Raw genomic sequence first — 27,301 nt, forward strand, 5'->3', positions numbered from 1 at the left:
AGGGAGATACACGTTCTTAAAGGGTTTCAGGTGCTTACCTTAAATCCCTTCTCTTGCTGAACTCCTCTGGTGGAATTGTCCATGGCAGGCCTTGAGGAAGACATTCTAGAACTTCTGAAGAGAAATCAGAGAAATCCACGCCATACTCTGTTAGTATTCCTTCTGTTTCAGGCTCAATTTCACCAGCCTGCCCAAGACTCTTAGCCAGCTGCCTATGGATAGAACAGAAACGGAATAACTGGGTTAGCAAACAAATGGAACACAGGCACCTGTCTCCTCTCTAAAAGTAAGGTAGTGGGAAAGTTTAAAATCTCCTGCCCTTCCACCAGTAGAAACATGATCATCTGCAAATGATGGGCAAGGGGAAAGCAGAAGGCACAGTAATGCTCTTGTCCTGTTAAATCTGTAAGTACAGTGTAATTTTACCTTTTTTTATTTGACATTCTGACTTAAGAAACAGAGCCAGAAGGCTTTTCTTAGGACCCCTCCAATTGCTCTTCACAGAGAAGTCAAAACTGATATTATGATCAACCCACTGTGCTGTTAAATCATTAGTTTCAGAGTACCTGTACCTTAAGTCATGCTTACTAGATTAATTCTGATGTTCCCATTTCACAACTCTACCAGTTTTTATCTTTAAAATTTTAAAATATTTTATCTAAACACAAAAGTAATATGCGTTCATTGCAAAGAAGTTAGAAAACACAAAATCCACTGAGAAGAAAATTAAAATTATCTGTAAACCAGTCACCCATTCACATTTTAGGGCACCAGCCCATTAAAAATAAAATTGCATTTAATAGGACAATGCTAACATTATGAACAGGGTTCCATCTTTCAGAAGGCAGATCTTACTCCTTACCAAATTGGCAGCAGCTCTCTATTCTCATAAGTATTGTCATGCCACATACAGATCACAAGTCTAAAGTTGTGCGTTGAATACAGGCAGCCAACAGGAAATGTGTTATGGGCCTTGGCTGCCTTTGCAGAGGGTATTGCGGAGACCAAAAATGGCCATCTCCTCTGTTGTACAAGTCTACTTATCTACCAGGGTGATCCAAGAGTCCGCCCTCAGCACTTCCTGCAAGAAATTTAGTTGTAGCATCAGGACATTCTCTGGGGCTATTCGATTTCAATGAAAGGTTCTGTTTCCTAAATAAGGGTAGATGCTTGGCTGCTGGAGTTCTTATGTGCACAGTGGTAAAGAGGAATAGAGGAGGTGGTTGCCTCATAAGCAGACTTTTAACAAATTCCAATCTTCAGCCTTGCCACTGGAATGCAGCAGTGATGGCAGCAGGGCTGGCCCCATTTCTCACACTAGTCAAGAGAGACCAGCCCAGTCTACTTGTGCACCCGCCCACCAGCCTATGATCTCGGCAGCCTGCAGACTGACCTGTGGGCTCCTCCCATATAATGTGGGCTCAGAAGAGTACTTTCTCAACAAATGGGTGGTCTCTCCCATAAAACACATCAAAAAGCCAGACAGCAAAAATATGAGAGAAAAATTAACAGAAAGCAATCTGGAAAATCCCCAAATATGTGGAAATCCAACAACCCATAGGTTAAAGAAGAAATAAAAAAAGAATTAGAATTATTTTGGACCAGGCGCAGTGGCTCACGCCTGTAATCCTAGCACTTTGGGAGGCTGAGGCAGGCAGATCACAAGGTCAGGAGATCGAGACCATCCTGGCCAACATGGTGAAACCCCGTCTCTATCAAAAATACAAAAATTAGCTGGGCGTGGTGATGCGTGCCTATAATCCCAGCTACTCAGGAGGCTGAGGCAGGAGAATCCCTTGAACTAGAGAGTCAGAGGTTGCGGTGAGCCGAGATCGTGCCAGTGCACTCCAACCTGGTGACACAGTGAGACTCTGAATCAAAAAAAAAAAAAATTTGAACTGGGGTCAGGCACGGTGACTCACATCTGTAATCCCATCACTTTGGGAGGCCAAGGTGGGTGGATCACTTGAGGCTAGGAGTTTGGGACCAGCCTGGCCAACATGGTGAAACCCCGTTTCTACTAAAAATACAAAAAATTAGCTGGGTGTGGTGGCACACACCTGTAATTCCAGCTACTCAGGTGGCTGAGGCAAAGGAATCACTTAAATCCGGGAAATGGAGGTTGCAGCAAGCCGAGATGGCATTACTGCACTGCAGGCTGGGCAAAAACGCGAGATACTATCTCAAAAAAGAAAGGAAAGGAAGGAACGGAGGGAGGGAGGAAGGGAATTTTGAACTGAATGGAAACACAACATGTCAACGTTTGTGAGAAGTAGCTAAAATAGTGGTTGGAGGGTAATTTATAGCATTAAATGCTCACATCGGAAAGGAAGAAAAGTGTCAAATCAGTGATCTAAGCTTCTACGTTAAAAAACTGAAGGACAAATTAGATTCCAGGTAAGGAGAAGGACAGAAATAATGAAGAAACAAGAATCAATGAATAGAAAATGAACAAATAGGCTGGGCGCGGTGGCTCATGCCTGTAATCCCAGCACTTTGGGAGGCCAAGGCGGGAGGATCACGAGGTCAAGAGATTGAGACCATCCTAGTCAACATGGTGAAACCCCATCTCCACTAAAAATACAAAAATTAGCTGGGCGTGGTGGTGCACGCCCGCAGTCCCAGCTACTCAGGAGGCTTAGACAGGAGAATCGCTTGAACCCGGGAGGCGGAGGTTGCGGTGAGCCGAGATCACGCCACTGCACTCCAGCCTGGGCAAAAGAGTGAGAGTCTGTTTCAAAAAAAAAAAAAAGAAAGAAAGAAAAGAAAAAAAAGAATGAATAATGAAAACAAATCAATAAAACCAAAAACTAATTCTATGTTTTAGAATTCTACTTTTTAGAATTCTATTTTTTAGACAGGGTCTCACTCTGTCACCCAGGCAGAAGTGCAGTGGCATGATCATGGCTCACTGCAGCCTCAACTTCCCAGGCTCAAGCAATACTCCTACCTCAGCCTCCTGAGTCGCTAAGGCCCATCTAATTTTTGTATTTTTTGTAGAGATGGGGTTTTGCCACGTTGCCCAGGCTGGGACTCGAACTCCTGAGCTCAAGCAATCTGCCCACCTCAGCCTCCCAAAGTGCTGGGATTACAGCTGTGAGCCACCACACCTGGCTCAAAAGCTAACTCTTTGAAAAGAGAAAAACAGATAAATTTCTAGCCTGACTGATCAAGAAAAACAAGGAGAGAAAAACACAAATTACCAATATCAAGAATGAGAGAAGAGACACCATTTTACATCCCACAAGCATTAAAAGGCTAAGGGAATAATGAATGACTTTAAGACAATAAATTCAACATTTTGGATGAAATGAGCAAATTCCTTGAAAGATGCAAACTGCCTAGGATAATTAAAATAAATTGATACTTGAATATTCCTATTTAATATATCTATTATCTATTATATCTAATGTATCTATTAAAGAAACTGAATTCACAGTTTGAAACCTTCCCACATAGAAAACTCCAGACCCAGATGGCTTCACTGGTGAATTCTACCAAGTATCTAAGAAAGAATTATTGCCAATTCTACATAAACTCTTCTAGAATAAAGAGGTAGATGGAATACTTTCCAACTAGTTTAATGAAGACAGCAGTACCTTGATATCAAAACCAAAGGATTAATGAGATCAATACCTCTCATAGACTTAAAATTCTTACAAAGGTATATCAAAGTTATTGAAAAAGAAAATTTAAAACTTCTTACAAGGTCATTAGCAAACAGAATTCAGTAATATATAAAAAAGGTGATACGTCATGACCAAATAATGCAAGATTTGTCCAACATTGAAACATCAATCAATACATCACATTAACAAACAAAAAAACAAACACATATAATCATCTCAGTAAATGAAGAAAAAGCATTTGACAAAATTTCAACATTCACTTAAGATAAAAGCTCTCAGCACATGAGTAACAGGAACTTCTTCAACTTGGTTAAAGGCCTCTATGAGAATCCTAGCACTAATGTAAAACTTAGTGGTGAAAACAGAAATGCTTTCCCTTGGAGCAGAAAGAAGACAACGTGTTCATTTTCACCAATACTACTTAACATTGTACTGGAGATACTAGTGAATGCCATAAAGCAAGAAAAAGAAGAGGCATACAAATTGGAAAGGAAGAATTGCACGTTGCCTATAAGCAGGACAAAGGACTACATTCCCCTCATAGAAGTGACCAGCTTCCTACTACATAATGCCTGGCCTCTCTTTATACAAGACTCCTCTCACTCTGTGAGAACCAAAATCCAGTACACTGTGTGTGACTTAAACTCTGCCTCAACTCAAGACTTTGAATGGGAAGACAGAGACACAAACACAAAAAGGCTGCTTAGGATTCACTGATGACAACTAGAATGGTTTCTCATGATAGCAGTGGTGGTGGCAGCGTCCAGTGAAAATGGTGTCCTGCAAGAGTGGTGGTAAGAGAATAACTGGCATTATAGCCAAACTAATCCTGAGAAAAGATGATGGTTGGGCTTCTTGTTCTTGGCTTTCCAGAGTTGCCTTAGTTCACATCCCTTTTCAGGTCATTCAAGTCTTTTGCTCAGTGAGCTCTTCAGTATCCTCCCAATAAATTCCTTTCCCAACCAGAGTTGTTTTTTCTTGCTTGTAACCAGGAACCCAGACAATTAAAGACTCAGGTCCCATTAATTTTCAAAATGACTAAATTATTACCTGTGTTCACTAGAATGAAGTTCCAACTGAAGATATGGGGGACCTATTATCCCAACCTTTGAAATACGAAGGACACAGGAATTCAACACTGTGAGTACAAGATGAATACTTATAACAATGTTGTTTAGCTTAAAAACAACTTTATTCTGGTGATGACAGGTAATAATTAGTAATTTTAAAAATTATTTTGTATTCTGAAAATTAATGGAACCTGAGTTACTACTTCCAACCCATCTAACTCATTTATTATTCTCACAGGTCCCTGAGGTTCTGTTTCCTACATTTGTCTCCTAATAGCAACATCTTTAACTGTCTGTCTGGGTTCTTGTTTGTAAGCACAAAGACCAGTGCTGGTTGGAAAAGAAAAAAAGAAATTTCTTGAAAGGATATCGAAGGGCTCACAGAAACAGTGAGAGGCTTCGAGAGCCAGAAAAAGGGGGAGAAACAAAGAATTACATGCTTCATCTCTAAATTCTTCATTCTAAATTCTTCATTTCTAAGACCAAAAGTCAGGGACTTAGTATGTCCATCAAAAAAGTATCTTGAACCTCTTGTAGCTGCCAGGCTAAGGCAGAAAAAACAAATCGAAAGGGTGATGAATCATTACACCATTGAATTTAAGGTCTCATTAAGTCACTTAGGTGAAAAGTAGGACATTAATCAGAGAGAGTAAGATTCAGAGAACCCGAACACACACATGCACACACATAAACACACACACACACACGATATAAAGGAGGATGCAGAAAGGTTTGAGTACCTTGAATGCCTAGTTCCAACTGACCCTCCATTGTCATGAGTCATAAATGGACATGATAGCATTAAATCCATTGTAAGGGATGGTCTCTGAAAATACAATATAGCAGAAACTTTCTCCCAGTGGGCAGAACTTCAAGCCATATGTCCGTGGTCCACTTTAGCTGAGGAAGGACAACCTGATAGGCTGATAGGCAGAGACTACAAGTTTAGCCAGATGGATAGGGACCTGAAAGAACAAAGATTGGAGTACTGGTGACAAGGACATCTAGGGAAAAGACATGTGGATGAAATGGGCCCACTGAAATGAGTCCAGACAGGGTATCACTATTTGTTCTCCATGAGAGTGCACAGTGAAAGGCTTCCACTGTGGAGGCAGAATGGCCTGCCCGTGTATGTCCCCATCACTGCAGTGCTTGCTCAAGGGACACAGGAACAAAGCACAAGACAGCAGGAAATGCACTCCACAACATTCACTTCTCACTAATGCTGACCTGAATACCATTCTTGCAGGATGCTAGCTTGCCAGCAGCAGCAACCAACTCTGAGCACCTGATACACAGCCATGCCAGAAGGACCCCCCCAACCAACTACTTCACATCAGATCGCATCCACTGAGCTCTTTTAGGATGGGAAAGGCAGTTTAATTCCTCCACTGAAAGAGACACTTACTCTAGGTTTGCTATCTGCATTTCTTCTACCTATATTGCTTATGTAAACACCACAATCCTCAGATTTACGAAATGTCTTTTAAGCTATTATCACACTCAACATTGTTTGTAATTAAGGACTTCACCTTTTGGAAGAAGCAAAGCCCATACATTTCACTGACTGGAATGATGTAATGATGTGACTACTAAGCTGTTGGACTAACCAGGAGGCATCAGTTGTGAGGGGGGAGTGCCATCCTCCAGGATGCATTGGTGCTCTGATTTAGCATCCTACAGGCAGCGTACATGGTTTGGGAAGGCAGAATGCAAGGGAGGAGTCAGGCCTTTCAATATCACACTTAAGACCCACACATAAAATATTTAGTTTTGCTTCATAATGCTCATCTCTACAGTTGAAAGGTTTTAGTACCTCTGGGGACATAATTATGATTCCTCTGAATTGGAATCTGAGACTACAAGAACCCTGATTGATACTAAAAGGCAGAAAATATGCTATGTACTTTCCTTCCAAAAAAAAACATACGTGCAACTCAAGCCAACTGAGAGGTTACTCAGAAGTAGTAATTCAAGAATGGCAATAATAATATAAAGAAGTTAATAATATATTATTTTGAGGCATAGAAAATTGCCAGTATTTGACCATTTATTAACATATAAAACACAATTTCTTCTGATTCTACCTAACAGTATTAAAAGTTACATAAAATAACCATCCATTAATTAGATAGCATACATAGCTTCTGGGAGAAGTATAAAAATGAGATATATCACATACAGTTTATTAGAGAACTACACTAACATGAAAAGAAACAAATTCTTCTATGTGGTAGGAGTCTCAGTGTTTGTGAGGCTGACCTAGAACACAGTGACCATACTATTCTTGCCTTGAAGTTAAGAGTGAGTGAAGTTGGAATGCTGTCCTCTAGGATACAAAATGGCCGAAAATGATTGTCTTATGCCTAAAATAGAAAAGGGGCTAAAAACTTAGACAAAAAGCATTTTATAATGTCCAGTTTTATAAATGTAATACTAAAGTCCAGGAAAAACTCACTATTTAAAAATTTCACGGAAGGGGAGTAGAAGGAACCATCCAAACATTCTATTAAAAAAAAAACAAACCCACATTTAAAAAGAAAAAGAAATGGCAGAAGGACAAAACAATCTCTACAAGCATATAACCACAGAAATGACCAAAGATACTCTCAAGAACTCCCAAAAACATAAGCTTTATAAAACAAGAGCTTGAAGCAAAGATGCAAGTGCATAAGGAATAAATAAGTCATGAAAGGAAACAAAAACTAGGTTTTTAGACCTCAGGAAATAAGTAGAAGAGAATGATAAAACCATCACAGAAAATGAAAGTCATACTGGAAGTACCTAATGAAGAACTGACACTATTTGAAAGCAATAAGGATCATAGAGTAAAATCTTGAGAAAAGTGAGGAAAATGAAACTGGGCAAGTAGAGTTTAAAAAGATAATAAAGAAAACAGACAGATGTGAAAGGCAGACCAAGGAGTTCCAGGCATCCTTGAAATACAGAGCTAGAGATGAGGAATAGAAAACATTTTCTAAGATTCTTTGGAATAGAAAACATTTTCTTTCTTTCTTTTTTTTTTTTTTTTTTGAGACAGAGTCTCGCTCTGTCGCCCAGGCTGGAGTGGTGCAGTGTCACGATCTCAGCTCACTGCAAGCTCAGCCTCCCGGGTTCACACCATTCTCCTGCCTCGGCCTCCCGAGTAGCTGGGACTACAGGCACCTGCCACAACGCCTGGCTAATTTTTTGTATGTTTAGTAGAGACGGGGTTTCACCATGTTAGCCAGGATAGTCTTGATCTCCTGACCTGGTGATCTGCCTGCCTCGGCCTCCCAAAGTGCTGGGATTACAGGCGTGAGCCACCGCGCCTGGCCAGAAAACATTTTCTATTCCTCATCTCTAGCTCCTTCCTTTGGCATAACTGAAGGAAGGAGCTAGAGATGAAGAAAAGAAAACATTTTCCAAGATCATTAAGAAAACTTTTCTGAAATTAAGAAAATGTAGGTTTACAGAAAGGGTAAGTCTCAGAAAAGAAAATTACAGAAAATCACCAATGAAATATATTCTAGTGGAGTTACTGGATTTCAAAGATAAAGATTTCTAAATACAAGAACTCAGGGAATATAGTTCTCATAAGCCCTTTCTGAAAAACTGCAAAGTGATGAACTGAGGTGTACCAAGAGATGGAGAAATTCCTCCAAAGACTGGCGCTGAGCACTAGGTCCATGAATGGAGTGGTGGGAGGGTGAGGAGGAGGAGGACAACAGGAAGCAAGTGAAGTGATGGACCTGATATTGGTTGTTAAAAGAGTCCTGTCATACCAGTTATTGGACCTTTAGAAAATTGAGGAGAAAAAAAAAATTTTCGTCTTTTTTGGAGCTTTGTAAAGTTCTGACACAATTTTTTACCAGGTTATACTCTGAGTCCAAAGAGTCTCAATTTGTTTACTCAAATTACAAGATGGCTCATAAAGACAAAATTATATTTTAGTTATGGTTTCCAAATGTGATAAGTGACTCCAAGTTCCTATTAGTAGTAATTAACATTTATTTTACGAGTTCCAGAGAACATTTCTCAAGTTCCTTATTTAAATAAATTTATTATGGACTTTCATTGGAGATCTATTTTACAGCAGCATAGACTGGACAGCTTATGGCAGATAAAAATCTAACAGATCAGCATGCTGAAAGAGCTCATGCTTTAGGGGCCTTAGATGCCCTAGAAAGAATACTATATTGGCTGGGCACGGTGGCTCACACCTGTAATCCCAGCACTTCGGGAGGCCAAGGTGGGCAGATCACGAAGTCAAGAGATTGAGACTATGCTGGCAGGGGAGGGGAGGGGAGGGGAGGGGAGGGGAGAAGAGAGGAGAAAAGGGGAGACAAGGGGAGGGGAGGGGAGAAGAGAAAGAAAAGAGAAGAGAAGAGAAGAGAAGAGAAGAGAAGAGAAGAGAAGAGAAGAGAAGAGAAGAGAATCCTATCCTGTCTACTTAGTCATGAACTCTTCTGCCACCTTAAAAACCAGAATTCTTTGGTATGTAAACAAAGCCAAATTCTACTAGGGAACTGACTTTTACACCGTGTATTTGTCTTGCAGAAGGGTTTATTTTTATATTTTAAATTTAATTTCATTGTAAATTCTATTTAAAATGAATCATGAAAGTAACTTTCCCCTTTATGTAATGTAGTTCAAATGTTACAACTTTCTAAGTAGTTTCTGTCTTCTGCTTACTGTCTGAAAAGATAACAGCTGCTTTAGGACAATTACGATTCAATGTTATGTCAAAATAGCTGGTGATTCTCTTAAAAACATTTCATCCTATTCTGCATTAAAATATGTCCTTCAAAAATAACTTAGAAGCTCTCATAGTCAAGAGGAATCTAAACAGACAAGAACACTAAATGTAACATGAGATCCTGGAACAGATAAAGGACATTAGATTTTTAAAAACAAGAAAGTTTGAAGAAAGTACGGACTTCCATTAATAATGTATCAATATTGGTTAAGAGAAAAAAACTAGTTTTGGAAGAGAGAAGGGGCAGATGAGAACTGTACTATCTTGACACTTTTCTGTAAATCTAAATCTGTTCTGAAAAATAAAGTTTACTTTTATGGGCCGGACATGGTAGCTCACGCCTGTAATCCCAGCATTTTGGGAGACTGAGGTGGGAGGATCACTTGAGCCCAGGAGTTTGAGACCTGTTTGGACAACACAGCAAGACCTCATTCTTATTAATTAATTAATTAATTAAAATTAAGTTTGTTTTAAAAATCTTGGAGCAGAAAAGGAGTAAAAGTAATTTAGATGTCAAGCAACAGATAAATGATAAACTAAACCATGTCATATTTTTCAATTTTTTATGTATTTCAGAAAAAGAATTTTGAAGATGTATGTAGAGTATAATTTAACTATGTAAAAACATTTATGAAAATGCTGAAAGGGACAAATGGTGTTAATTATTTGAGAGAGGATTCTGAGTGACTTTTTAATCTATTTTCTAAGCTTCCTTTAATATCACAAAGTTGGAGGTTTTTTAATTTAAAAATTATACAAAAAATAATTATAACAAAAACTAGAGTGCCCAATACTGGTTTGCTACCCAACATTCACTTCTGTCTTCCTTCTTCCTCACAGAAATCTAGTTTTCATACAGGAAACACATCTCACCTTCAGCTCCAGTGACAGATACTAATTATTCTAATAAATTCAGTGTATGGCCTCCCCTGGTGACTGTAGTCAATAGCACTGTTGGCAGACAGGGTCTCCCTTTTTGTGTCACATGTCATCAAGAAAGCAGGTAGCCTAATCGTACTGGCAGCCATCTTCACAACCATAGAGAAACCACCACTGGATCACTGAGGACAGCAAAAGGCAACCTGGTAACATCATCCAGTCACTCAGTTTACTGGGTCTGCAGCTGCACAACCTTTGAACTCCCACTTACGTGAGATAATATTTTCTCTGATTAAGTCACTCTGGGTCAGGCATTTTTATAATTTGCTGCTAAAAGCATCCTACTACAAAATATTTAAAAAGATCATCCATGAGAAGCAAACTTCCCTTTCCCTCCATTCACTCTGCAACAGAAAATGTAAAGCTCTGACTACCAAAAATAAAATCTTAGTACTGTTAGCATCATAGATCTTGTAGAGGTATTCACTACACACTGACATGGAACTGCTGGGTTCTAGAGCATAAGAATACTATAAATGGCCCTTCCTCAGGCAACATGATTCTATCCTAAAGGTGCTCCCTTTATAACTTCCATGGTGAACTAGGCCCACAAAGCATACACCCAGATCATTTCATGTTCATGGAATATAGCAGCAAGGCCAGGAAGCCATCCCTGTCTCCTAGAGTGGATCTGCCTCATCAGTACTGTTCCTATCCTTTGGTTATATCCTCTTTCTTGCATGTGCCACTTTCTAGCTGTGTCATGGTGCTTTAGGTATGTCTCTTCCTTATCAATAGATGGGGGGGATCATCCATAAAAAGAATAAACATTTCTTAATTTCTGTGTACCACTGAGACTTGTATGTCTTTGGTGTCCAACACATGTTGGTGACTGAATATGTAAATAAACAAATTAATGCTTTGAACCTATTAGAGAGGCATACTATTCTTCCTTGAAATGCCAAAGGAAAGCTAAGAAAACTGAGGATAGCAAAAACAAATAAAACTCAAAGATAAGTACTTCAGTAAATTATCCAGTCCTACCATAATTAGCTGCCACATTAGCAAACTTATTAACACATCAAAAAATCAGGAATAAAAAAATGCCTGCTACTATTGCTTTTATTCAAAACTAAACTTTTATCAGTTACTGTGTGGAAAATACCTCCTCTCCAATCGTGAGTTGCCAATTCAAGATAAGAAAAAGAAACAAAAGTCATACAGATTAGAATGGAAGAAATAAATCTCTCATTACTTACCAATGATGTGATTACCTACAGAGAAGAGCCAAAGGAAATTACATCTCAAGTACTGAAATGAATAAGGGGATATAGTAAGATGGCTGGATATAGGATAATGTACAAAAATTAACTGTAATTCTACATGCCGGCAGCAAACAGAAAAGACAACTTCAAACATCTATTCTTCAGAAGACACCATTAATAACATGAAAAGACAACTCACAAACTGGAGAGAAGATAATTTCCATATCAGTGACTGCTAAAAAGATTACTTTCTGGAATATGTATTTTTAAGTCCAAAAAAATCAAATGACAAACAGCCCAATTAAAAATGGGTAAAAGCACCAATGTATGCTAAAATGAATAGGTGAAATTAAGCAGAAACAGAATATTACACAGACTCAAAAAATCTTTCTAAAAATACAGTATAATAATTACAAGGGAAAAAAGTAGTAAGTTAGGAGTCATGGCAGATGCCTCCTTAACCAGGTGATGAAGGTGAACATCACCAGTATTACTCACTGACATTATGTGCCCCCAATACGATGCACATCACCTCTGTGGTATCTTTCCCAATAATATCTCATCTCGATCTAATCATGAGAGAACATTAGACAAACACAAACTGAGAAACATTCTACAAAATCACTGGCCAGTACTCTTCAAAAGTGTAAAGTTCATGAAGGACAAGTAAAGAGTAAGAAATGTCACAAATTGGAGAGACTACAGAGACACAGCTAACTGTATTACGGGATTCTGGACCCAGATTCTGGAACTGAAAGAGAATGTTAGTGGAAATAGTGATAAAATCTGAGTAAGACCTATACTTTAATGGTATCATACCAAGATTAATTGCTTACTTCTGATAAGTATTCCATGGACATGTAAGATGTTAACATAAGGAGAAGATAGGTAAAAGATATACAGGAACTCTCTGTTCCATTTTTGCAATTTCTGTAATCAAAATTATCTAAATAAAAAATTAACTGCTAAAAAATGGGTAAAAACACGAAGACACTGTCTAGAAGAGGAAACATGACCATGAGTATATGAAAAGATGTTCAACCTCATCAGTAATTAGGAAAAAAATAACAAAAATCACCCAACGATTATCACCATTTTTACCCACCTAGCTGGCAAAAATGAGTCTAACAAGTGTTAATAAGAATGTGGAGCAATGGAACTGCATACACACTGCTGGTAGGACTAAAAATGGGAACAATCACTTTGGGAATGGTTTGGCTAGAAAGTTGTAAAGTTAAACATGTACCTATGTATAATTCAGTAATTTCCTTTTTAAGTAGAGTCTAGAAAAACTTTAGTTAATGAGCACTGGAATGTTTGCAGGAGCAAAATTCTCTGTTCAACCCAAATGTACATTGCTAAATTATGGTATATTTCAGAAAATGGAAATACTATGGATTAAAATGAGTGAAATATGTGAGTATATTTTAGAAACATGTTAAATGAAAAAAGGCAAGTGATAGAAGAATATATATAACACAGTATTTTGTATAAGGTTCAAAAACAAGCAAAACAAAATAACATTTAGGGTTATAAATACGGGTAAAATTTTTTTTTTTTTTTTTTTTTGAGACGGAGTCTCACTCTTTCACCCAGGCTGGAGTGCAGTGGCACGATCTTGGCTCACTGCAGGCTCCGCCCCCCGGGGTTCACACCATTCTCCTGCCTCAGCCTCCCGCGCAGCTGGGACCACAGGCGCCCGCTACCTCGCCTGGCTAATTTTTTGTATTTTTAGTAGAGATGGGGTTTCACCGTGTCATCCAGGATGGTCTCGATCCCCTGACCTTGTGATCCGCCCGCCTCAGCCTCCCAAAGTGCCGGGATCACAGGCTATTTTTTAAAATACATTTTCATTAGTATATTTGAGATAGTGGTTACCTCTGGGGAAAAAATTATGGTTTAGGATACAGGAGAACAGAGAGGGAACTTGAACAGTATTGGTGATGTTATATTTCTTAATCTGGTTCATGAGTTCATGGGTTGGTTTTAGTATTAGGTTTCAAAAATTATAGAAGTGTTACATATATTCTTTTTCCTGTGAAATATGCTTTGTAATTAAAGTTGATAAATATTTTTAAAACAATATTTTAGTCAAATGTATACAAAAACCTTAATAGTGATCATTTCTGGGGATGAAACTCTGGGAAATTTTCATTTTCTATAGTACACATTTGAATAAATTTAACAGTAAATATTCAATATGTATGTATTTGGAAAAAATAAAATTTAGAAATGTTTGTTAATTTGATATTTCAATAATAGTTGTAAGAGAGAAAGTTTTCCTCCATAGAGTTATTTATAATGATCACCACTTCAATTTTTCCTCACTAGAGCTCCTCTATGAATACTGCTCCCATTCACAACGAATGACATTCCAACTGAGTCCTACTATAAAATTAATCTGAACGGCACTGAAACAATATTCCCAACTTCCTACATATGATAGGTGGGGGCCTTTGGAGACATATAAACATTCTATATAAATAAGCATCAGATCTACTATCCTGGGTGATATGCCCATTAAAAACTTATTGAGGGAAGGGACCAGCTACAGACAGAAAAAATATAACAAGAAAGTCCTTCAAATTGGCCTCTTTGCCTTAAAGAAAACAGGAACACTAAATAGTCAAGATTAGTGTTCTCAGCCATTCATCATCTTTCCTCTACTAAATATTCTTATAAACCCCTAGTCTTACAACTAGACAATACATAGAAGACAGTCATGCACTCTTGCAGTGATTACCACTATCGTATTACTACTCTTAAATACATGCTCTCATACATGTTGGTCCAATGTTGGAAACTCCATGCAAACAGACATAATGGCATCACAGCCCTGAGAATGTACAAGTGGGGAACAATCAAACATCAACCACACCAAGGGCCCAAACTTCCAACAATACAAAGTAAAAACGAAGTGTGGCAAATACACTTGTCTTTGGCTGTATATTTTATGTATTTTTTTCTATAATCAGGAGAGAGAACGAGTTATTTTTGTTTCTTATGGCTCAGTACTATGACATAGCAGAAAGTAGTACTTAAGGAATAGGGACCTCAGGAATGGTGTTTTTATCAGTGAAAACAGATAAAAGCACGGAGAAAAGAAGTAAGAGTCTACAATACTGAGTTATTTAAGAAAAGGTCTTGAAATTTAAGAGTGAATTGGTGTTGATATGAAGAAAGCAAAGAGGAAGCTGAAAGGATTTAATGAGTATAAGAGTAGGCTGATGGTTATCTAAGGTCCTCTAACATTGTAATATTTTCAAGAAGGTGCACTAGAAATTGCAGTTGAAGATGGTGACTTTGGAAGAAGTGCCAAAATTGCATGCAGCACTCATCAAGGAAAGGAACAATTTGGTAACCTAAGCCTGGATCAGGATCATTCTCCTCCATTCCTTTAACTTTTGCTCTGCCTTGACCAGGATTTTCTCAGTATTGAAGACATAGCTTTTTCCAAAGCTGATCCTTACAGGCCACCAGGTGGAGCCCAACAGTCACAAGAAAAGAGCCCCCTCCTCAGCCTGATTTGCTTTTTCCCTCCTAGCCGGTCAGGTCCATACCCCCGAAAAGAACATACAAACTCTATAGATTTGGTAATGCGAGTCCATAGCATTATACAACTTGGTTTCTCCCAAAGAGCTATCTTTAAAGAACATGCTCTCAAAAAGGTGAAATATTCCTTTTGCAAAGGGAAAGATTGGATACAGTTATTTTTCAGTTTGCTAATCTTGGAGCCTATGCTTCAATGAAACAAACTAATTTCTTCTATTTGTTTTTTCTATCAATCTAGTCATGGCTTAATTTTCCTACTAATTACAATTCAATGTATTTAATGTAATTTAATGACCACCTCTTTAATTCCTATCTACCCTGTAAGAAACTGAGTATCTATTAAAACTGAATGGAATGTAAAAGTATTTGCTTCCATGGGTCAATAAATATTGCTGACTGGCTAACAACAACCATAAGGTGCAAAGCTAGGAGACAAAGGCGATACCAGAACAGACCTCCACCCGCTACTTCCCATCTCTACCACAGTCCTCTCAGGTCAGAATTTCCCTTCCTCTGCTTTCACCTCACTCCATCATCCGCTCCAATGGAACCTGCTGTCCTTCACACTCATTAAAGCCAGCAGCACTGTGACCCATTCTCTGTTTCTCATTTCCACAGCCTCCCATTAAGCCTAGGCAATCCCGTGTTCAACCAAGAACTTCTCAGCCTGTACTGACCTATTCATTTTTCCTCCTCCACTCCTCAAAACCACCAGACTTTGCTTGATAAAATAATATAAATATGTCAATTTGCTCTAGGTCGGTTCATGTCATATATCTTCAGCTAGCCTTCAGTGTTGCCAAGAAACACTATTAAGTTCCTCACAGTAGCTGCTGTAAAACGTTTCCATTTTATTCAAGATTTACCCTTAAATATTCAAGAAGAAACCATGACAAATCTGGGAGAAAGTGACCATGCTATCTCTATGCTCAAGACATCCTGGAAAGAGAAGCGGGAACTGTAAACTCTAGACTTAGGATACCAGATTTCCCAAAGGTCCGAGAAAATATAGGCATGAATTCCACTGCAAGAGTTTCTAAAGGGAAAGATGATTTAAGAGGTTGGGAAGCTCTTAAAACTGTAAATCTGATTAAGTAATTGCAGATCATTCCAGCGAAGAAGCCCATGTGGCTTTTTAATTATCCTGGACTAGAGTCTAGTACTAAATATTAAAGGTACTAAATATGTTGTGATGTATAACAAAAAACAGTGATCCCTAAAAGCTAGCAAGGGTTCACTTGGGTTTTGATAGCATTACAGAACTAAGATTCATAAAAATGTGGGAGATGTGATGTACAGAGAGGTGAACAAGGTTCAACCGAGATCTCTCATGACAATTCTAAGAACAAGATAGAAAATAACTTTATAACAACTGTAAGTCTCCAGTGTTGTAATACTCTTTGAGCTGCCCCTAAATGGTGGCCCCAAGGCAGCACTAGGGTGTCAGAGAAGCAATGCTTACAGCAAAGGGGAGGCCAAGCTCCATGTCCTACCTATCCTTCCAAAGCTACTAACATCATATATTCTATTAATGTGTGCATTCTATTCAATCTTTTTGTTAAATATCTGTGCCTTCTCGATTTGGCATTCTCCACCTGAGTTTTTATACTTGTTGTATGCCATTGTCAAGCATGGACTTTGAAGTCATAGAACCTTAGTTCTCATCATTTTCTGTTCCAAATTACTCCTTGTGTGCTTTCTAGCTTGACTTATGGTGCAACATCTTCCTAATCAACCTGGCTCAAGATGTTGGGGTCATCAATCCATTTCCATCTACTCATCTGACCAGCTAGCAAATGTTTATTTACTAAGTGTCCTTGTCCTAAAGGAGCTCATGGCCAAGTAAAACAAACAAGCAATTGCAATCCAAACAGATGAGAGCTATAATAATAGTACTAATAGAAGCTATGGGAGCACCAGAAGGGAGGCCTGTGAGTCAAGGAACATTTTTTGAGTGAACAACTGAGTTGAGTTTAAAAGTTGAGTATTTCACCAAGCAAACCCTAGAGAAAGGAGAAAGCCACTGTTAGGAAAGGAAGTGTAATGTGCAGAAGTTTGGAACTATGAACATACACACTCAGCTTGGGAAATGGCAAGTTTGATTTCTGATAGTGAAGACCATAGAAGGAACTGAGATGGCTCCCAGTAAATTGTGGTTAAATGCCATCAGCATCCACCCACTCCCCCTAGTCAGAGCCCTGAAAGTTCATCCAAGATTCCATCCTTCTCCCTCATGCCCCATTTCTAATTAGTCATCACATCTGGGAGAATTTACCTTCTTAATCTCCCCTGAATCTTTTCATTTCTTTTGTTTCCTCCATTGCAACCCTTTATTTCAGGTTCTCCTATCTCATCTGTCTTACTGCAATAGTGTATTATGACCTCCTGCTGCTATGCATGTCCCTTCTCATCTATTCTTTACTCGCAGTCAGAGTGATCTTTTAGCAAAGAGGCCTCTGTCCTGTAAGAAATGATCCCGGATTTCCCCCTTCACCTACCTCCTCTAAATTCCCCCAAATTATTTTATTCTATGGAAGAACTTAGAACATTCTGTTTTGTACTATAGGTAGAACTCAAAGAGATAAGCCATTCAAGCCATCTGTTTGATCCACGCTCTTTCCCAGAGAGTCCCACAGCGCTCCAAATTGGGTGTGAGTCGTGGATGGGACTCTGGACCCCCACCTCTGCTTGAAACTACTGATGAGGGAAAATACCTGCCTCAAGCTAGACCAGTAAGATTTTCCACCACAGAAATTCCGTATTATGATCTAGATTTTAGTATGTAACTGCCATAGGACTGGCAGTGCCATTTTGGGGCCATGTGTGCTGTGCAGGTAGAAGACTACTGTGCAGAGAGAAGCAGAATAACACAGCTCACATGCAAAAAGGGGTAAAGAAAAGATACTGTGTGGTGGCTGCGCTAGTCACAGGGATGAAAAGAGAAGCTATGGTTCCTTTGTTGCCTTGTTAGTTCTGATTTTCTCATGAGACCTCCTCCATTTCCTGCTCTGGTTTTTAAAAGAATCACCAGCTTCTTATATTAATCTCTACTTTTATTTAAATTAGTTCAAGTGGGATTCCACTTCTTAGAATCAAATTATCCCTATTTTATATATATATATATATATATATGCAAAAATCCTTTTGCATTAGACTATAAGTTCCTTAAATAATGAATCCATAGCTTGTTTACCATTGTATTTCTCAGATAATATAGCATAGTACTTTACACACAGTTGGATCGAAACCTGTCTGGTGAACTAAATGTAACTACAGAAGAGGTAAATAACTTTGAACCTGAATAATTAGAAGCAATTACATAGGCAAAGGAAGTCCAATACTTTTAAGCAGAGAGGTATAGGAGTTGGGAAGAAATTCAGAAGGCAGCCACCTTAGCTAAACTTGATTTTTAGGGATAGTTTATGTGGAAGCTAACCATAACACTTTCACACCCACAGCAGGTATTACCGTCACACTCCTGGTCAAAGCCTGGCAAAGATGAGGGAGGAAACCTAGGCAGTCATAGCACAGCATGTTCTGATTAAGAAAAAGTGACCTCAGTTCTTAAAGATCAGTAACAGATAACCAGAACAAAATGGCAAGGCGACCACCAACATACTCAACAGCTGCAGCCCTCACCCCTCATACAACAGACGTCATTTAAGAAATTCATCAGGAAAACCTACCATGTTTTATTTCTTAAAATAAATTTTCTCTTCTTCACAAAGATTTTAAAAGGCATATTTCCATAAATGACAATTTTTATATCCTTATATTAAGAAGGTAGAGAAAAAGCATGATCTTTCCATCTGAATATGATTATCTTCATTTTTTATTTTAAAAATTACATGATTAATATATGACTATCATTTTTAAATATTATTTCTTTAAATCCAGCAAATGTGCTTGAGGCTTCAAAGACCTGACTCCCTTTTTGTTGTATTTTACCTTCAAGAAAAGGGTTCCTGATGAAGTAACGGCTCAGCTATAAAAAAATAAAAATTAAAAAAGACCTATAAGGCCATGAAAGTAATAAGAGAAACTCATACTATGAAGATTTCCTGACTACACCCTTACAACTTGAAAACTAAGGAAGTAGTCCAATCAAGTACACACAATGGGATACGACAGAAAGGCAGATAAAAAACAAGGCTGGATTTCCTGGTTTGATGTGAAAGTCTTCCTCTTTTACTGCCAACAACAGAGTGTGGCTGCACAATCAACAGGACCAGGTGGCACAACCATTACTGGGCCTTTTAATTTGATGGTGAGAAACTGGCAAGCTTGTAAGAAGGACTATTTAGGGCTCAAGGGGTTGACATCACTTTTGGATAATGAGTTAGGCTTAAAAATGATGACATTGCAATCACACCACTTGAGAGGAAAAAAAGAAAGTACAACTGTTCCTAAGTAGTTATGAGATCATTTAAATCACACCAATCTTCACATAACTGAAAAAGTGGCACAGGGTAATGTTTCTTATATATGAAACACTCTTATATATGACACACACATTTGATTTGGCTTATTTTACTAGGCATAAGAAGCTAAGTATAGAATAAACCTGATAAAAGCAGCACATTGTAGCCATCCATTCAATGCTGACTCTCCTAACCATAGGATATTCCCAGGAGGGTGCATCCTGTACAAGTTAGATGACCAACAAGCAAGTCATTAAACTAGACTAAAAGTAAATCAACAGGCTCTTTTCTAGATTGTATACCTTTATAGTCATTTCCTGTGAAGCATAAACTAGACATCATCTATAATAAACACTTAACAACATAGCTAAAACTTACTGCTTTTCTTTCAATATAAATACCAGTTCTAAGAAGAAAATAGGCATAGCATTTGGTCAAACAACTGGGTCCAGCAGTTTCTTCAGATGACAATGAAGTGGCCATCCATGATGCTCCTGGACTATGTCATGTATATTTAAGTTAGATTGATTTCTGACAGCTTCCACAAAAACATGGTACCCTTTTCCTTCTTACAATAGGGTAGTTTTTAATGCCATAGGCAAAATCAATACCGAAAAAGAATGCCATTTAAATATACCTTCATGTTCATATTTTAAAGCAAAGGAGGCGGGGGTCTCCTGAAATGCCTAGACTTTGCATGGTTTAACACTAGCATCTACAAGGAGAGGACTGGTTGTTTGATGCAATGAATTATCTGTGGTACGCAAGTACAAATAGGACACATGACATAACTAAACAAGTAGTGGCTCAGAATGTTCATGTTTTACGCCAAAAAAAAAAAAACAAAAATGTGACTGCCTGGTAATTCAAGGAACATACAGGCAACCAGTTGAGGTGGCAGCTAAGAGTGACTTCTGAAGAATCAGGACCAAAATACACCAGAAACCATGCTTCAATAAAGAAATAATAATTAAAATACACCAAAAGTTTACCTAAAGACCACCTAAACTGAGTTCTGCCTGTGACCTGTGGTTTTTCCTACCAGAGATCACCTACCCCAGGGCAAAATTGCAGTCCTCCTTCCAGTCCACAATGCGGCAGATGAACAGTGTGTTGGCATAATCTTTAGGCCGTGCCACAAAGTCCTGGGGACAGTCCTTGAGAGGCACATAAATTCTAGGCACTCGGTGGTCTGAGGGAGAAAACAGGGCGTATTTCCTAAACAGTTCGCTGTTCTTATCAGCCAAGAGTTTGAGGAAGCCGGTTGCTGCTCGAGAATGTTTTTTCTCCAAGATGTAAACCACCTAAAAACACCAAAGATATGGTCAATGTTGTTTATCTGCAGAACTGAATTACACTTGGGAGACGTCAGCAGGTTATAATTTGATCAACTAGCAGGAACCAGCAGTTTTTCTAGGTCAAAATAAGTGCCTCTCAGTGATGATCTGTGACTAAGTAATCCATATTTAAGTTGCAACAAGTATCTAGTAAGCATATATATCCAAGAAAAATTATGCAATACATGGATGAATTAAATCAAAGCGCTTTAATTACCATGACCTGTGTCTTACAAAGACATGTGGGACTCCAGCAGGGAAGTATAGCTCCAGGTATTTGTTTCACATTATATTTTTCTCACATGCACAACACAAGTATCTCACAAACAACATGGTAGGTGCTTTTTGTAAAAGAAAAAGGGTTATTAGACATAAATTACTTCTCTTAATTATGTCTTGAATAGCTAAAGGAGAAATATTTGATCTTCCTTCTTTCCAAGATTAAACCCAAGCTCTAATTTGACTAGATGAAGATTGAGGCCACCACTCCACCACATACACATGCAATTTCCATCAAGAGAGAAGTATTCTCTGAGAAAGTGAGTCTTCTCCCTCACCACCCCCTCCTCAACGCATTCTTCCTGAAGTGCTTCCTTTCCCCACCGTAGCCAGTCTGCAGGCTCATCCCTTCCTCAGAGCTGCTTGCCAACATCCCACCAGACCCCTGAACAAAGATTCAGCCTGCAGTTGAGCTGGCTGCTGCTCTTCTCTATGTCCCTGACTCCATGTGGAATCTCAGCCCGTCTGGAGGAAACCTCCAAACCAATTGAGTGCACCACACCTCTCCCCCAGTCACGCCCAGCTACTACTCCACAGGAAAGCACCTTAGGGCACCCGTCTTCTCATGCAAGCTCAGTCCCAAAACATGCTCTACTTTCTTCCTCTTAACTCTTCCTTCTTCCCTGAAAAACAGCTATTTTAAACAAACTGCTGTGCCCTCTTTCAAGAAGGCTGTGGGACCACCACCCCCCGCTCCCTTGCATGTAACTAGCTGTCCTAAGGACTGCCTTCCCCAGCCCATTTAGGAAGAGGATGCTCCTTTTCCCACATACAGCCTCTGAAATGGGTGTCCGTGTTTTCCCATGCTGCACTGCCACGCCCAGACCTTTACTCTTCCAGCCTCATGTATGTATGTGCACCCTCTTCTGGTTGAGGTGGTCCCCCTCTTATTATCATCTCCTGGCCTCCTGGTTACTCTGTGAAACCTGGCTTACAGTCTGGCCCTCCCACGTCCATCCAGGTGAGTAACTTAGTCAACATCCTGTCCTCACCGTTCCCCTATCTCTTCAATGCCAGCAACCTTCACTTCTATTTGATTTCAGCAACTTGTCCTCACGGCCACACCTCAGCATCATCTAGAACTATTCCAATTCCAACACTTCCTCTGACGAATCCACCACACAGCTCGCTTGTTCTCCAGTGCTGCACTCCACAGGCTTTTTCACCACATCAAGACTTCTAGCACCTTTAATCCTTGCCTGTTCTCCAAGTCTGTTATCTACGTCTAAGCCTCGAATCCTTTCCTCCCTTCCCAGAGCCACCGTGTGTGTGTGTGTGTGTGTGTGTGTGTGTGTGTGTGTGTGTGTGTGTACACACACAATACCAATACCACACGTACATTTTTTTTTTTTTTTCTTGGAGACAGTCTTGCTCTGTCACCCAGGCTGAAGTGCAGTGGTGTGATCTTGGCTCACTGCAACCTCCGCCTCCCAGGTTCAAGCAAACCTCCTGCCTTAGCCTCCTGAGTTTCTGGGACCACAGGCATGTGTCACCAGTCACCAAGCCTGGCTAATTTTTGTTTATTTAGTAGAGACAGGGTTTCACTATGTTGTCCAGGCTGGTCTCAAACTCCCGATCTTAAGCGATCTGCCCACCTCGGCCTCCCAAAGTGCTGGGATTATGGGTGTGAGCCACCGCATCCGGCCTTGAGCCACCATATCCTATCACCTCAAGTCCTCTTACCCAAGCTGTCAAATGCCTTATCTTCTGGTCCTTCCACTAACCCCACCCTAAAAACCCTCAGTCCTGGAACATTTCAGCCACCAGCATTCTCTAACCTTAAACGCAAGGTATAGAGTTGATCAGAAAAGAAATTACAATTGTACAGATGGACAGCATTATACATTGTTATACAACTTTTGCTAGAACCTTAAATTCTCTGAAGATATATTTTCACCTGTCCCCATTCTGCACAATCTCTCCTTTCCTCTTCACTCTCTTGATCCTCTCCTAGGGCTCCAGTTGTCTGAATGTTCAATCTTTTTGTTGTCCCACAACTCCCTGAGGCTCTGTTCAATTTTTTTCAGTCTATACTTTCTTTGTTCAGATTGGGTAAATTCTACTGATCTGTCCTCAAGTTCACTGATTCTCTGCTGTGTCGTCATTACTACTGAGCCTATCCAACAGTGTTTTTACTTCTGTTAGTGTACTTTTCAGGACTATAGTTCCCATTTGGTCCTTTTTATAACTTTTTTTTTTTTTGAGACAGAGTCTTGCTCTGTTACCCAGGCTAGTATACAGTGGCATGATTTCAGCTCACTGCAACCTCTGCCTCCTGGGTTCAAGCGATTCTCCTGTCTCAGCCTCCCCAGTAGCTAGGATTACAGGTACGTGCCACCACGCCCAGCTAATGTTTGTATTTTTTTAGTAGAGACAGGGTTTCGCCCTGTTGGCCAGGCTGGTCTTGAACTCCTGACCTCAGGTGATCCGCCCACCTTGGCCTCCCAAAGTGCTGGGATTACAGGTGTGAGCCACCGCGCCCAGCCTTTTTATAATTTCTAAATCTTCACTGAGATTTTCTATTTTCTCAAAGGTTTCAAGAAAGTTTTTGATTGCTTATTGAAGCACTTTTATGATGGCTATTTTTAAATCATTGTTGGGTAACTGCAAGAGCTCAGTGTTGGCATCAGATGATTGACTTCTCATTCACGTTGTGATCTTCCTGGTTCTTGATATGACTGGTGGTTTCCAATTGTATCCTGGACCTTTTGGTTATCATGTTAAGACACTCTGGGTCTCATTTAAATCTTTTATTTTAGAAGGCAATCATACACCCTGTTGAGGTTTAACATGCAGGTCCTGACCTACTTTTGTGGGCTGTAGTTTCAATGACAATTTCCTTGGAAAACAGCCTTTGCTGTGCTATCTTGGTATGTTTGGTTTATATGGCATCACTGGGGCTCCCACTGGTCTCTACTGGTACTGCCTATGTGGGTGGCAAGAAATTCCCCAAGCCAGGCCACCTGGTCTAAGTACAGAATGGGGATCTCCAGCCTGCAAGGACAAAGAGGCTTCCCATTTTGGGTTTCTTGTTGTGGCAGGATCTCCTTTACTGGTGCTACCTGGCTGCCCAGTGTTTCTGAGTGGGAGAGGGAAGTCTCTGGCCCACAAGGATAAAGAGGCTTCCTGGACCACACACCCAATATGACTAGATTTCCCTTGCTAATGCCACCCAGCTGCTTGGTGTCTCTGGGTGAAGAAGCAAAGTTCTCCTGCCTGTGAGAACATGGGGGCTTTCCATACTTGACTGCATGTTGTGGCCAGATCCCCTTTCCTGGTGTTTTCTGGGTAGATGTCCAGCGTCTCTGGATGTTCAGTGCCTCTGGGTAGACGAGAGTCTCAGTCCCACAGAAACAAAGAAGGTTTCTGGGCTGGGCCACTTCTAGAATCCTTCTTGTTGGAGCCACTCAGATACCTGATGTCTCCTGGTGGGAAAGAGAAGCTGCAGGTCCAGGGAGGACAGAAAGCCCTTCTCTTAACCACTTACAGTCATTAGGGCTCTTTACAGGTGCTGTGGATTGCCTGGTGTTGCTGGAGGGATTTCTGTTAGATCTAGGTGAGAATGAGTCTAGCTGGGCCACTCTCTATTGCTAGGTTGGCATTCAGAAACACTGGGCCTGGGCCACCTTCTGTTGTTGCTGTTGTTGCTGGGGGGTTGTGAGGTCCCTGCTGTTATGTTGTTTCTCTAGTACTGACGTAACTAGTTTGCCTTCCTCTTTTCACCTTTCAGAATTCTCCTTTGGTTGCCTCTTGTTTTTTCCCAGGGTTTACAGTTATCCTCAGTGGGAGGAGCAAGAAAAAATAGGTCTATGCCATCTTGTCTGAACTGGAAATTCTTGTTTCTTGTTTTAATTCTTGTTTTAATGTTTGACAGCACGGAAGTGTATAAAGTAGGCTGACATTACTACATTACTTGCAATTCATATAATGTTAATTGTCATGGAAATGACTGTACCATAGCATAAGTTTTGCAGGCAAGTGCTGTTTGCCTTGTAATTTTTGGTTGAATCCATTAAAAACATTATCCAAAAGAAAGGGAGATAGGGAGAAGGGCCAAGGGAGAGGGAAAACATGTTTGGAGGGCAGTAGCAAATCACAGAACACAGGTTCCAGGGCTGCCTCTACTCAGCTCTGACTACAGTCATTTAGAAATTTGGCCCAGTGTTACCAAATGTTTTGTTTTGACAAGAGAAGCCAAAAGTCTAATTTTTAATGTGAAGACCCCCACCCCCTGCCCACCGACAACTTTTTTTTTTTTTTTTTTTTTTTTTTGCTGAAAGCCATGAAGTCAAAATTTTTAAATACTGCACAAGTCAAACAAAATAGGTCTGTGAGCCAGATCCATCCCCAGGCTTTCCATTCATTCTAATCTCCCACACTTAGCATGCTGCCTGGAGCACAGTTAGTACTCAAATATATAGAGTATAATTTAGAAATTCCTCATGTCAGTACGCAAGAGCAATACTCTATTAACCAACTTGCTGGGTAGAGTAAGCACACTGCATTCCCGTATGAAACACACTGATGGATGCTTCTGAAACAAACTCTCACGCCATTATGCCACTTTATACTTTGCCCTTCACCATTTCTGCCACTATGAGCTATCTGCACAGCTAGAAGTCAGCTGTGTTTGGTTGAGCATGTTGGTTCACACCTGTAATCCCAGCACTTTGGGAGGCCGAGGTGGGCAGATCATAAGGTCAGGAGTTCGAGACCAGCCTGGCGAAACCCCATTTCTACTAAAAATACAAAAAATTAGCCAGGCATGGTGGTACACGCCTGTAATCCCAGCTACTCGGGAGGCTGAGGCAGAAGAATCGCTTGAACCAGGGAGGCAGAGGTTGCAGTGAGCCAAGATCATGCCATTGCACTTCAGCCTGGGCAACAACAGTGAAACTCTGTTTCCAAAAAAAAAAAAAAAAAAAAGAAAAGGTCAGCGGTGTTTCATCCCACATCTAAAAATGACACTAGCTTATATAATTAAAGAATACAAGTGAATTGTGCAAAATGGTGAAACAGGAATATAAAAACAATTGTTTCTATAACTAAACTGAGTACTTTGGAAAAACTAAAAAAGACATTAAAATTATTTTTAAATTAGGTATGGGCATGGTAACAAAAAAAAAATTGGAGCAAAAACTGTACAAATCTGAAGAGAGTCTATATTCATACTGCTTCTCCACTGTCTAAATTCTCACTCCATTCACTCCACCAAAACTGGAAGTGATAAGTGCTGCATTACAAGTGTGGTTTAAGCAAGAAAGATAACACAGAACTCCAATCAACATACCCACACTCAAAGAAAAGGCCTTGACCCCTTATCCAAAGGCAAGAAGATGGATTCGTATTTATATGTTTAAAGTTTTTTTTTTTTAATTCACTTTTTACGATTCTCTGCTCTAACTGTTCTGATTAAATGACCAAGTACAGTCCTGACTGAATCACCCGAGATCTTCAACAAGCAGCTCAGGTGAAAGCCATTTGGACACATGGAGAAAATCTGTAGGCAATGACCTTTGCTGATCTTTGCAGGGATTTTTCCGGTAAAGCTCTTGTGTCTTGTGAAATGCAGGTGGTCTCATCTTTTGTAACCGGTGCATCACCATCCTCTCTTCCTACATTAAAAAGGCAAATAAAGAGAGAAGAGGAGTCATCAACTACACGCATATCAATTAGTGGGATTTTAAAATTCAATCTATAAGGATGCTTGGATACCAGTTACCCCAAACTACTCACTTTACAGAAGAACCCCAGGCCCCCAGTGGACCTGTCACATACCAGTATTATACTCAGGCTGAGCACTCAGCCTTAGCAGACCTCATTTTATCTACTTAACATTATTCACATACTATCATAAATATCATACAAGTGGAGCGCATCAAACTATGTTGAATTAAACTAAATAGCCTGTGTGTCAAAATGCCAAAAAACTAGATGTTAAATGCTGCCCCAGCCCAAAATGAAGAATAGAGATAGGTTAATTTATTATGCACATCTGCTGAAATAAAACAAAATCATAATAAGTGTTAACTTTTAAAAGTACTTTGGTACCAGCCATAACAAACAAAATGGTGGAAAATAGATTATATTTATTAAATAAATAAATTTAAAAACCCAACCCTGATTTTCCT

The 27,301-nt window shown here is 39.6% G+C and overlaps 1 protein-coding gene across 1 annotated transcript in view; it reads right to left on the minus strand.

Annotated features, from left to right (window-relative positions):
* Positions 1–27,301, minus strand: part of DIS3L2 (DIS3 like 3'-5' exoribonuclease 2) — a 480,187-nt gene that overhangs the window by 295,913 nt on the left and 156,973 nt on the right. The window contains exons 9-11 of the mRNA XM_058429965.1: positions 26,685–26,785; positions 20,611–20,858; positions 39–212 (exon numbers count right to left, since the gene is read on the minus strand). Coding sequence (XP_058285948.1) covers positions 39–212; positions 20,611–20,858; positions 26,685–26,785 — 523 coding nt within the window. The remainder of the gene's footprint in view (positions 1–38; positions 213–20,610; positions 20,859–26,684; positions 26,786–27,301) is intronic.

Source organism: Hylobates moloch, unplaced genomic scaffold (assembly GCF_009828535.3).
Source record: "Hylobates moloch isolate HMO894 unplaced genomic scaffold, HMol_V3 SCAFFOLD_1, whole genome shotgun sequence".
NCBI lineage: Eukaryota > Metazoa > Chordata > Mammalia > Primates > Hylobatidae > Hylobates > Hylobates moloch.